Source organism: Eumetopias jubatus, unplaced genomic scaffold (assembly GCF_037043125.1).
Source record: "Eumetopias jubatus isolate StellerSeaLion01/CBP00866 unplaced genomic scaffold, mEumJub1_p1.0 scaffold_7, whole genome shotgun sequence".
NCBI lineage: Eukaryota > Metazoa > Chordata > Mammalia > Carnivora > Otariidae > Eumetopias > Eumetopias jubatus.
In genome coordinates, this window is record NW_028274813.1 from 69,104,564 (window position 1) to 69,118,371 (window position 13,808).

The 13,808-nt window shown below is 35.8% G+C and overlaps 1 protein-coding gene and 1 pseudogene across 5 annotated transcripts in view; one reads left to right on the top strand and one right to left on the bottom strand.

Moving 5' to 3' along the window:
• Positions 1-1,588, bottom strand: part of LOC114217847 (ubiquitin-conjugating enzyme E2 R1 pseudogene) — a 36,608-nt pseudogene extending 35,020 nt beyond the window's left edge.
• A 450-nt stretch (positions 1,589-2,038) lies between these two features.
• Positions 2,039-13,808, top strand: part of NOVA1 (NOVA alternative splicing regulator 1) — a 148,590-nt gene continuing 136,820 nt past the window's right edge. For 2 of the 5 annotated variants that reach the window (XM_028114867.1, XM_028114869.1), the window contains exons 1-2: positions 2,039-2,174; positions 3,920-4,063. In XM_028114867.1, the coding sequence (XP_027970668.1) occupies positions 2,039-2,174; positions 3,920-4,063 (280 nt within the window). Of the gene's footprint in view, positions 2,175-2,863; positions 2,889-3,919; positions 4,064-13,808 lie in introns of those variants that run through there. The other 3 variants (XM_028114870.1, XM_028114871.1, XM_028114868.1) reach the window with 2 other exon arrangements.

Sequence of the window (13,808 nt, forward strand, 5' to 3'; positions counted from 1 at the left end):
CGTAAAGAGCATCACATGTAAAATGGATTGCTTGGCACATGGTAAGGACTTAATAAATAGCCAACATGTTAAAGGATTTGCCCAAGACACTTTTAGAACATGACTGCAAGGACTTGAAACCAAGATTTCAGGCTCCAAAGCCCATGTTTTTCCACTATCCCTAATTCCTAGCACACTGATTAATTAAACAACTAACTTGGTAGATGATCTTGAGCAAAATACTTCACCGAGTCAGTTTACTGATCTGTAAACTGAGTCTCTTCAGACTTTCAGAGTCTATCGTAGCTATGTTATTTTTTTCTGTGGCGTTGTACATTTGAGGTTCAGATTCCCTATATATCCAAAATCTGTATAATCATAAGCCGTGCACATTGCAACTAGTTTTATTCCTATATTCATACTTTCTTCAATAATTAGTTTTGTGTACACTCACTCAGCTGTTGCCTGTCTTTAGTCTGCCTAGCAGCGCCTCGTGAAGGGAAGACCCATATACCTAGCTTTATTTATTTATATCCTGGCTTGTTCCCGAAAGGATTAAAGGCAGCGAGTGACACTATAAGTTCCCTAACGATGTTACACAGTGCCACTAAAAAATACTCTTTTGATGAAACAACCCGTAGAAAACCGCCGATGAGTTGAGATGCTGTCTTTTACCTAACTTAAAAATAAAAACTAATGTACCTAGCTAGAAGTCCTGGAAGCATAAAGTTAAGGTTCTTCCTTCAGCCTTGACGCTGTCTCACCCGTTGTCAACGGTCACTCGAATGCCCTTCTCAAGACTAGCCACAACTGTCGCTGCTCCAACCCCGGCTTGACAGTGATCCCACCCCGCCCCTTCATTCCCTCTCATACCTAAGTTTCCCGATTGGGAAGGGGCCTGAAGAGCCTTTCTCATATTCCCATTTTATTGGCTGGCACGGCTGTCAGTAATCTCTGCTTCCCGCCTTCTAGCCTAGCGTGTTTCTTACACCCCTTGGTTTCTGCGACAAGCCGCTTGAGTTTGCCTGAGCCGTGTTGCCGGGGACCCGCGACCTTTCACCCCTCCCTACCCACAGGAGCGCCCCAGCCCCCTTCCCCGTCGCCGGCGCGCGCCCCCGGGTACGCGCTTAGCCCGCGCTCACACGCGCACGCGCATACACACTCATACACACGCGCGCGCGCACACACACACACACACGCACACACACACACACACACACACCCTCCCCCGCCTCCGGCGGGGCCCCCTCCGCCCCCTCAGGCTGAGGCATCAGCGCTGGGAGGCGGCGGCGGCGGCGGCGCTGCTGAGAGGCAGGGACCCGAGCGCGAAGTGTGTGGGAGTCTACGAACTCAACCCCTCTCTACCCTCCCCTCGCAGCCATCCCCCTCCCTCCCCGCCAGCCCCCCCTACAAGCGGGAGAAATAATGAGCGAGACCGGGCGGCAGCAGCAGCATCGCCGAGCAGCCCAGGCAACGGCAGAACCGCTCCGGCAGCGGCGGCGGCGGCAGCACCAGCAGCGGGAGCGAGCGCAGCGCTAGCGCGGCGCGGGGATCGCCGCGCTCCTTCCCGGCTCCTGCCCTCCTCCGCCGCTCGCTCCTCTCTCCGCATCCACCTCCTTCCCCTCCTCCTGCTCATTCACTCTTTCCCTCACTCTCCCCTCCTCCTCGGCTTCTCCCCGCGCCCCGCCAGCCCTCGCGCTCTCCCACTCCCTCTGCCTGTCCTCCCCGCTCCCCTCCTCCCGCTCATTCACTCGCCCCTCTCCTTTCACTCTCTCCCCCTCTCTCCTTTCTTCTCCTTCTTTCACCCTCCGTCTCTCACACCCCCTCCATTCCCCTGTCTCCTTTCTGACACTGCACTGCAGCTGCTCCTCAGCCCTGCCCCCTCCCCAGTGAGAACAAACCAGCAACATTGCTTTTTTTTCCTAAAGAGATTTCTATTGATCCGATTAAAAAAAAAAAAAAAAAAAAACCTTAAGAAACCCCAAACGCAAAAAAAAAGAAAAAAAGCCAAAACAAAAGGGAGAACCTTCTCCCCGTAGCAGCGGCAGGAACTGCAAACATGATGGCGGCAGCTCCCATCCAGCAGAACGGGACCCACACTGGGGTTCCCATAGACCTGGACCCGCCGGACTCGCGGAAAAGGCCGCTGGAAGCCCCCCCTGAAGCCGGCAGCACCAAGAGGACCAATACGGGCGGTGGGTATCGCTTCCACCTCCCCGCTGGCCCCATCCCCCGCCGCCCGCCCCTACCTCCCTCCCTCCCTCCCGCCGGCCTCCCTCCCTCCCGCGGCCCGGACACCTCCAGCCCGAACCCGGAGGCTCCCGCGCCCCTGCCCCGCGCCCCCTCCCCTGCACCTGCCCCGCACCTCGCCGTCCCGGACACATTTCCATTTCTCTGTTTATCATTCATCAAAATGGCGACCGGTTTTTCGGAATAGACCTATCTTTCCATTTAATCGGTCCAAAGACTGACCATTTAAATATCCTAGACCTGGGCAAGGGGGTCCGTTAAAGAGGAGGAGGATGACCCCCCGAGTGAGGTGATGGCCGCCCGAAGATGCGCGCTGCATTTAACAGTCTGATAAAATAAATAAATAAATGGCACTTGGGTAGCGGATAGCAAATGATTGGGGCACAGTAGTTTTTCTCTCTTCATCCCCTTGCTTTGGGCCACAAGTAGTATGCAAAATCTTGATAAGTGCATGCTCTTACCGCACTTACATTGTCGTTGCAAATATCTCATTGATTTGTCTTCAGAGGTGTGCATACGAGGGTGGGGGTGTCTGGTACTGTGACTTGTTAGTTTAACATCCTGCGCTTCCTGGGAAGATGAGTTATAACGGGACCGGTATCGCTTCTTCATTTGCACTGGAGTCATCTTAACAATGCACCCAATGCATCGAGGCAGAGGTGAATTTATCTACAGCATGTACATTAGAGAAGGATGGGGGTCTTGCGAATGGCACACCCGCAAAATTTGGAACGTTTATTCACATGAGGAAGCTGGATTTACCGGGGTGTTACCTATTTAAGACTTGATCAGTTTGTCGGAAATTAAAGTTTATGGAGTTGGCTTTATTTTCTAAAACGTTTCATTTCACTCTTTCTTGGTTCATCCACCCCCTCCGCTTTAAAAATTGTGGCTGTTTTGGAGAAGTAACATAATCTGTTTGGTCACTTTTAAGTGTATTTGATATAAATGACTCCTAAGCTTTTTAGTATTGGCAGAATTCTTCTTAACGTCCTTTAATTAATGAGCTTAAACGAGATCATAGTAGACTAAGAAGTGCTAAAGAAATACACCAGGATTAGTTAGATTTGCCAGTTCACATCACTTTGAGTTATTTCCTGGCAGTTATTGCAGGCTTGGAATACACCCTACAGTTTGGGTGGATTATTTGGTAGGAGAAGTGTTTGTTTTGTATACTTTAAGTAGGATATAGGCAATGGCTAATTGTAGTCCTTAGGTGTTTGCTAATGCCAAACAAATATAGCTCATCACTATTTACAGTCCTTTTACTTATTTATATTGCAATATGTTAAGCGAAGGTTTGCCATCATATAAATCTCTGAAGTTTTGTTAAAGGGTCAGTTCATTTCATTTTACCATAGTAACCACAGATAGAATTGGAAGACTTCCATGTTTGGAATAACAACTGGAATTTAGTCATCAGTTTCTACAGTGCTGCAAAATGATAGAACATGTTTAGTTTTTAATTCCAAGTTTGAAAGTATAAATCCTACAAAATGGGAAACATTTTGTACCTATTTATTTTTCATTGTAATTGGGTTATTTTTGTTCTTTAAAAAAATTTAACCCCATATTTCCTGCAGCTATATGCCCAATGTTTTAATTGCTGTTTTTCCCTCTTGAGGGTGGAGAGGGGATACAAAGTTTAAAATTATCATGTTAACCAAGTATATTTCTTTGCATTTTTCAGAAGACGGCCAGTATTTTCTAAAGGTTCTCATACCTAGTTATGCTGCTGGATCTATAATTGGGAAGGGAGGACAGACAATTGTTCAGTTGCAAAAAGAAACTGGAGCCACCATCAAGCTGTCTAAGTCCAAAGATTTTTACCCAGGTAGGTGCAATGGTGAAGAGATTGTTTGATAAATCCCCAAGGAAAGAAAGAGAAGATTTACCTGTGCTGTATGTTGTATGGAAAGAAATTCTTAACAGTATAAACTTTATTTATCTATTGTATTTGTGGAAAATTTTAAAGTATATTTCTACTGTTGGCATTATGTTTTGTTTCAATAATTGCTATACTGTGTCTGATTTAGAATAATTACGAGATGAATCTTTTGGGTATTTCTAAATACTTCTTTCTAATTAGGAAGAAACTCTAAAATTTAAAGATAGAAACATGGACAGCTGGCATCAGGAAATAGGGTTCTTTTGAAGTTTTCAGACATCATTGTAATGACAATTAGTCTAGAGTGAATTCAGAAGAGGGGGTAGGAAGGCTTCTTAAAGAATGGACCATTTACTTCTAAATCCATTATGTACCTCTTTCTGCTTCACTGCTTTGTTTGTTGGCCCTGGAGTGAAGTAAAGAGGACAAGTGCTGCCTCTTCAGATTTTTAAAATACTGCGTTTTTAATGTAATTGTGACAAGGAAATATATTATTATGTAAGAAGTAAAGTAATACTTCAAAATTTGTGTTATGAAGAGCTGTAGTCGATTAAAATATGTTAACAGTTGCGTGGTACTGTAACCTACTGGAAAATGACAAGTTTCCTAGGTGGTATAATTTTTTTTTTTTTTTTTTACTTTTCAGTGTGTGTTCTTTATTTCAAGTGTTATATAGTTCTGCATGTTTTATCGTTTTCCTTTTTATCATTTTGCTACTCAGTATATGGATTTTAAGTTTAACTGGAAAATCTGCATAATTGAATAGTGTATCTCTTAGGTAAAACGTGAACTGATTTGCTTTTACCCAGGTGTAGCTTCTGCCTTTTTTTTTCTTTTTGTTAGTTTGCTTTATGGCCATAAAAAATATTTATTCAGTGCTGAGGGGACTGATACTGCTTTTTTTTTTTCCTGGTAGAAAAGAAAAGCTTATTTACTTTCAATGATGTAATTTCAGTAAGAGTTCTTTAACAGAGGATTTCTTTTTCATAGCCAATTGATTGGTGGTAGAAAATGGACCATTATGCTAGATAAAGTTTTAGAATGGTTGACAATATCATTTAGTTATATAAGATAAATGTAGTATATTTGGTAAACACTATGAATATTAAACTAAAATGTAATTTATTAGATATGCTGTCCTTTGAAAGTTTGCTCCTGTGAGTGTAGTTTTGTAGATGGCTTTCCTTGTCTCTGAAACTTTCCTTATGCATTAAGGAAGTTTACTAACATATTCACATTTGTATGTTTAAAAGGTATATTATGATGAAAAAAATTGATGTGGAATTGTGAAAACCTTAGTACAAATAAAAGCACTCAAAAGAGCTTGATTGCAGAATTAATAACGTGATAGTTCTAGGAAAAGAGCTGCAATGGTAAATTAAATTCACTGTCAATAGATGAAAATGAAATAGCTTTTTTGCATTAAACATGAGATGGTATCAGATGTGCAGGGATGTTACAGAAAATTGGTGTTTATCAAGGATATTCTAAATAGTAAATTAAATGCCTTTTCATTTGAATATAGTTTATTTTCAGTGGATTGGAAAGGGTGCACCGAGAATTAGATCTTTTGTTTTTAGTCCACTTAGTTATGCGTATTTTTCTTATTACATTGAAATTGCTTATTTTATTTATAGTTCTGAAACACGTTATTCATATAGAGCAAGAATATCCATTGGAAAAAAATGGAAAACTGGAATGCGTTGAACAAAATTTTGTGTGTGTAGTGACGTAACCTGATCAAATGCGATTTGAAATGTCTGGATAAAAGAAGGCATATACTCTCTGCCTGTAACAGGTGGAAACCAAGCACAATTTTAAGGATAAAGTAAAGCCTTGTAATTAATAAGAAGCTGTATTAATTCTGAACACTTTTTATTTAAATGTGATATTAACTAGGTTATTACCTGTTCAGACAGATACATCTCTCTTCTTCTGATAGACTTCAATTCTAATAGTCTTTCTGTTCACACTTGACAACAGCCTGTGGAATTATCTGAGGTCCTGGTATTCTTCAATATAACAGCCTCTGAGCTACTTTCAACTTCTCGTACTCAGATATATTTAAGGGATACTTACCTGCTCATCTCAGACAAAGTAAATTATAAAACTATGATTTATATCGCCGAGTTACAAGTACTTTCTTGTAGGATTATGCAATAATTTATTTGGAAGCCCATTTTTGTGTTTCATATATGTATTTATGACTCCTACTTGATTAGAATAAATATGCCTGATGTTTATTTCATGAAGAATTTTTCTGTTTCTCATTTGGTAAGACAGTGTATTTGGGGAAAAGTGTACTTTAGTTGTATAACCTAATGGATTTTCTCAAATTACCTAAGTTTTGAAACAGAATGTAATTGTGTTCGGAAGGTTTAGTTAAAATACTGATGTACCTAAGACAGATTTTCTTTAGGATATATAATGCAGAGTACAGACACACTTTGGGGATATTTTAGCAAATCTCAACTCAAATGTATGTCCATTGTTTTTATTGTAGCCAATATAGTCTACTCATATTTGTCATATTTGTGCATTTTTTGATTTTTTGTTTGTTTTTTGCTCAGCTTGGGTCTTTAAAATATCTTAAACAACCTTGCCTTTTTGAGTAATTTTTAATACTTATGGTTGAAATCAAGAAATATTTTATGCACATTAATTGGTATGATTTAGAATTTGTAGAACTGTATATTGTATTGTGTATGTCAGCATGTCATAGTAAATAAAATAATTTGGGGAAATTGTATGATGAGGATTGTAAAGTGCATTTTTAAATTACTGTAATCAGAAAGAAAAGATCTACAAGTTGACATGCTTTATTTTTTGCTGTGCTTTGTAATTCATTTATCTTTTTAAAAATCTAAATCTTACAAAATACTACTTATTACCTGTGGTTTATGAATATATCTTTTTTCCTTACTTGATTAAAACAGCTTATTTATTTACATATCTTTTTTATAAATAGGTTACCTAAAGTTGTTGCCTTGTAGTAAAAGAACAGCTTTCTCATTTTGGGGAATATATTACCGAATGCATTTTCAGAATGGCGATAGTGTTCTCTTATTCTTTTATTTGGCATCTGAAGATGTATTTAGTTTTTGTTAATAAATAGATGGATTTTTTATTAAAAGTGATGCATGGCTCAGGTAGATAATCCAAAAAACTTATTGAATACATTATTGGTTGGGAATAGTAAAGGATTTATAAAATACATTTTTTCATATATGCCTTAGATTTTAGAATTCGTAATGTACCTATTGTTATTCCATTGTATGACAGTAGAGATATTCATTATATCAATCAAACAGAAATACTTCACTGTAATCTTAGCATATATTAGTCTCTATCTTACACTGTTTTCATATTTATGGTTATAAAACTGGATCACATTTGATGTGAAGTATTTGAACTTATATTCCTAGATTTATTATATCGTAATCTTAGCATTGTCCAATTTGGGTGATGTTTTTTGTTTTGTTTTTTTAAATCACAAGCCATTTATATGTTAAAATTTTAAAGCTCATGAAAAAGCAGACTGTAACTGAATTTTTCTTTTAGTGAAGGAAATACCCAATACTGCCTTAATTTTGACATGGGAAGAATTCAATGGCCAATTTAACCTCTAGGATCGGGACTGTATAGCATAAGAATGATCATTTTTTGGGAAATCAGATGAGTTGATAAAGTTTTAAAATAGATCACTTGTTTTGTTTACATTGTTGAAGGAAGAGTATTATGATATTGGTAGTACAACGGGAATATTTCAGTTACAGCTTTTAAAAGTTGCAGTCTAAACACTTTGATCTAGATGCAAAGCACCTTAGAAATTTGATAACATATTTCAAGGCAAAATTAGTAGATAGAGTTGTAAAAAGGAAAAATAAAGTAGTGTAATTTCTAGTATTGTTGAGTTTAATATGATGGTTATCATTACACTATGCTATACCTTTGATTTTAGTGTGATCAAAGAGTTTCTGACACATAATGTGTCTTTCTTTAAATCTTAAACTTGTAATATTTGTCATATTACCTGTTGTTGTGGGTTACTTTATATTTTGTCTCTCTATACCTTTAGTTGGAGGAGGAACCATAATCTTTCACTTAGACATTAATGTCTCCAAAAATTTGCTGTATATTTAATATTTTGTTTCTAATTTTAAGCAATAGGAAATCTTAACATATGAAGGAATGTTACTGGCATAACACAATATATGTTAAAATTGTAGAGTCCAAAAGATACAATTTTGATATTTAATCATGTAAGCAAACATTTTGTAGCATGGGATTTTTAGAAAAATTGAATTAGCATTAGAAATCTTAGATATTCAATTTATTTGATTCTTTTTTATTTCATTCTGATGTTATGTCTTCTATCACTGATTTAGTAAGTTGTGGAACATCATTTACACTGTTGGTGTTTTCATGATTTATAATGTACAATGTCACTTTGATATTTGCTATTTGAAGCCTTCTGGATTTTGGAAAAATAGCTCATTTAAATTTGTGACGTTGTAAGGAAATCCAGTGTGTCTAACAACATCGCCTTGCAAATATCATCCCCAAAAGGTTTCAGGACTAGTTTAGAAATAGTGAACACAGTTGGTGAAATAGTTCAATATTTATGTATGGAAGATGTTTTGTCTTATATACAAGAGGAAGAACAATCTGCGTCTTGGGAACTCTAAGGAGTATGTGGTATCACTAAAAACCTGACCAATAAACCACCCATCTTGAAAACTTGTCTGTTTTTTAGCTATTTTGTTTTGTTTTGTTTTGCTCTGGCTTAAGAGAATTTTTAAGCTTTTCAATAACACAAATAACACTACTGAACACAATTATGCCACTTGTAACCTAAAATTCAGTACCTAATAAACTATTTTTTAACCATAGAATTTAGTCTTGGTTGTTTTCAGTTTAGTGGAGTTGTTTTAAGCCACTTTTATGAGCAAGTGCAGCTTTTCAAAATAAAATTGGGGGGACAAGGGTGGGAGATTTGTGCTTGATTGCCATCTCATTTCCATCTTTGGATACAGCTCTAGCATAAAGTTAAACAACATCTGCAGAGATCTGACTGACAAACATCTCTCTGGGACTCATCATTGCAGCCCGCAGCAGGTGCATTCAGCTTGCAGTCCTTTCCAAAAAGAGGTTAGTTTGTTCTAACATTTATCAGTAGACCAGGGAGCAAGTGACTAGAGAAGAGGTTGGTTGTCACTTGTCCAGTACTGGAATACTACAGGTAATTGGACTGGACTGGTGGGAACCACAGCAGTGTGTGTCTCACATTGCACTGCAGCTGCTATGGAGCTTAATTAACCTGACCCTCAGAGACTGAAGTGTCATGGTATAAAACACAACATGCAAGAAATGAAGCAGTACTTTTCAATACTTCCTAATGCTTGGGTTGGTGAAATTTCCATTTTCCTCATCTTGTTCTTAAAAGATATGGCATCAGCTTTTCTACTTTTTTATATGGAGATATTTGAAACTAAAATGATTTCTATGAATCTGATAGAACCCCCCCAAAAAAAGAGAGAGAGAGAGAGAGAGAGAGATGTTGTATAGAAATAGAAAAAAAAACAAACTTAAGTCAGAAATATTTAAATTTCCCTGTTCCACAAGTACATTTCCAAATCAGGAGTGAGCAAAAATAAGTGGAGGTACATTGTAATTTTTTTATTAGTATTATCTTAGCTTAACATTTGTTTATTCTTATAGGAGAAATAACCCATGTAAAATTAAGTTTTATCTTTTTAGCATGTTAGAGGCTTTAGCAAGCAAACTCTGCCAAATACTTTGAAGTGTTTCAACAAATAAGATGGGTATAGCATAAAAACTCTAAAAAACTTAATCTGTCATTTATTTCTCTTATTTTAAATTTCTTAATCTTTTGAAAAACTGACTTCAGAATGCTTCCAAGACATACATAGAAATTTCTTGTCTTCTAATAGTGTGTCTACTTATTGTAGGGGTCTTATCACATTGCTGTTTTATTAATTGCCCTTGAAAGGAAACTAATTCCTAAGGTAAAAATGTCTTTAAATTAAATCTGGTAAATTGCTATACTATTTTAAAACAATTCTGATTTAAAAATATCATTTGGAATCTTGTGAAGGAATTTTGTAGTTTTGACTTTTCTATTAGTTTTACTAATTTGAATTTTTTGGTTTTATTAAATATAACCCGTCAATTACCAAAGAGTAATTAAGTTTTGGAGTTTGTACAGATTTTTTTGTAACCTATATGCTTTTCTGGAAGGAATTTTTACCAGTATTGCCAGTAACTATTTGATTCTGAAGTTACTGTTTGCAAGAAGTCTGTTAAAGTTTATTTTAATTAAATTATGAGTAGTTAATAATTTATAATTATAGTACTCATGGGAAATAAGATTAAAATAAACATCTCTAGAAGTTAAGAGAGTCACTCCCACACTCTTAAACATTTTTCATTTTTGACACCTTGGATAATTGTTTTCTTATCAATTCTTATCAATATAGAAATGATTCTTTAAAATTTCACATATATACTGCACCATCATTTTTAAATTTTTGATAAAGAATATAATTAATAAAAATAAACATTTAGGACTACAAAGTACAAAAAAGGAATATTATGTACACTGACAAAGTTTTTGAGATATTTTCAATATTCCCTGACTTTCAAGCTACTATATGGATATCCTTTTCCATAACAAAACTTGATCATGAAAACACATCATAGCTACACTCCATCATTGATCTTTTGCTGCTTCCTGCAGGGCCTGTCATAGCATCGTTGACAGGACCAGATGAAAAATGAAATCAGTATCTTGAGTTTTTTAACAGCAAAATGATTCAGGTAAGATTATTTGGTGTGGAAAATAAACCATTTTTTTACCATTCTTAAATGAATTTTATTTAATACTTGATATTTAAAATTCATATATTTTTTCTCATTTCAAGACCTATTCTATGTCCTACTGGTGTTCAGTGGATTTGTAATTTACAGTGAATTTTATTCTGAACTCAGTAATTTTTAAATTTTATACTGTAGTGTTTTTTACTCTCCTTGTGAAACTGAACCATTTTTTGAAGTTTTGAGGAATAATTTTTCTGTTTTAAAGGTTTTTGAGATCAGTTTTCCACTGAAGACTCCGTAATTCCTTTGCAGGAGAAATTTTCACATAATGTACTTATTAATTAAATAAGTCTTCAAATCCTGCATTCTCTCTGGGATATAATAAATGCTGACTCTCAGTTGATTCAATTTTTAAAAATCATTCTTATCTTAAGAAGAAAGTTGTTTTCATTTAAATTGTTAATAATTTGCTGTTCTAGGAATTAGATTCAGTGACTTTTTTAAGATCCAGTAATTTAGGGGGAAGGGCAGAAAGAAAGGAATTGGGTACATTTTGTTAACACTGAACATAGTGGGAATGTGGTACACGTTTTTGTTATATACTACTAAATATTTTAGAATAATTGTAACTTCTCAATTTTGGTTGTATTCATTCTTGAAATAATTTGTTTTTGAAGGACTTAGTATTGGAAGCAATTGAGTTTACTTGAAGACTGTTCATTCACGTGTTTAGTCTTAATTATTCTTTATAACTGTGTTTTTATTTTTCTAAGACTAATTTATGTTTTTTTTAAAAATCATGAAAGTGCTTTTAAAAAAAAAAACCTAGTGTGAAATCTGTCTGGAAGCTTTTCTCTCATTAATTATTATGTATATTTATCAGATGCTTCCTATGAGCCCAGGTGTAAGCAGCTCTTTGGTCACCAAGACTTAGAAGTATTACAAAGCATCTTTTTCTTTGTTAAAGGAATATGGGCATGTTTTACTTTTCCCTAAAAAGTTGTACTTTAATTGTTGCTGTCTTAAGTTTTAAGTTTTTTCCCGTTATATGGCATCTCTGTCAAAGACTTAATGAGGACACTTAGAAGTAGCAAAGAGGCTTTCCATTTGAAGAGATTGGAAAAATCATGGGATTGTGGAACTAGATGAAAGGAATGGATCTTAGATCTGATCTCTTCCAGAATCTCACGCTGTTGAGAAAAACCAAGATACCAGCAGATTAAGTGATGTAACTTAATCCTGTAACTTTTAAATATGTTTTCTGAATCTGTGGTACAATTTTAGTAGGTACTTCATTCTCTTCTTGTTTTGCTCCACTTTTTTTTCCCTCCTCCCATTTTTGGATATGACCCTCAGAGGAAATAGATCTTTACTTTTTTCTCTTTCCTAGTTTTAAAATGAGTGTGCCCCTGCCCCCATTTTGAAAATTAAGTTGAAAGCACATTACGTATTTTAGGACAATTTTTTTTGCTGTTAATTTGCTGTACTGAAGGGCCAAAGACAAGTTCTTTTTAGCATTACCACACATTAAAAAAAAAAAGAGAGAGAGAGATGATTATATTTGATTAGAATATAGTCTGGTCATTTTCTGTTTTTCTGTAATTGTAGTTTGAAGATGTCAATATTTTCAGGGTGATTTGATTTCTACACTTCGTTATTTTTCTTCATTTGCAAAGTTTGTTTTCTTTCTTTCTTTCTTTCTTTTTTTTTTTTTTTTTTTTTGCTTGCTTCCATTGTTCCTTAGCTCAGTTCTTTTAAATTTCTTTATTTTGGTTTAACAGATTATTGACCTTGATTTTTAAAAAAATGTGTAGACGTTCTAATTCAAATTCTGTTTTCAAGGATATATGTATTTTCCATATTTTTATGACTTTTATAAAAATTTCCTTAAGTATTACATATTTGGCTGGGTATTCATAACAGTTGGTTTAAAAAGCACAAAATACTATGGTTAAAAAATAAGCAACAGGCTAGTTGTAAAACAGTCTAAGTAAAAATGAAGATATACTATACAATAGTTATTAATTTTAAAACGTCACTCTTTTCTCTTTTGTATCCATTTCGTTAAATTGGTCTGCTTCTCAGTTAATTAGAGTTCTGATGATGTTTGCATTGTATTGTAAGCTTAAGGACTACTTTCTAACATAATTATAAAAGTACTTAAAGTGATTTCTGCGAATACTTTTTTCTTCACAGCTTTAAACTAAAACAAAAAATCTTTTGTGATAGTCGTTACATTGATTAATTAAATTAAGCTCCATTGGTATGAAAGAATTTATGTCACCTTTCATGCCTGTTGCTAAATGTTCAGTGTACAGCTCAGTGCTGTAAACCTAGGTGGTAGCTAAATTTAAATGAATGTATGTATGAACGAATAAATGACTGATTTGAGGCTTCTTCTGTGACGTGCTCATGCAATATCCATACAATGGATGGAGAAGGTGTTTTATCTTTAGTTTTTCATTATATTTCTAATTTACCTTGATTGGGGGGTGATGTGTGTATATAAAGTTTATATTTTAGATAAGTGAACTAATGAGTTCAGATACTGAAACAAACCAGAAATGGTCATAGAAGTGTTGAAACAAGTATGGGCCAGGTATTAAGGAAGAAGAAGGGAGTGTGAGAAGGGAGTTTTGCTTTGTATTGAGCATGGCGTCCTGTGTGAGGGAAACTCAAAATCCAGTATTGTGGAGGATACTTCAAGCCATCTCCAAAAATGAGGATAACTTTTAAAATATTCTGACTTAAGCCATTTGAGCTAATTGATATTTAGTAATCTTTGATTTTCAGGGTATCTCAAGAAAAGTCATCAGCCAAAGGACTGCACCTTACTTGCACAAGTAGCCAT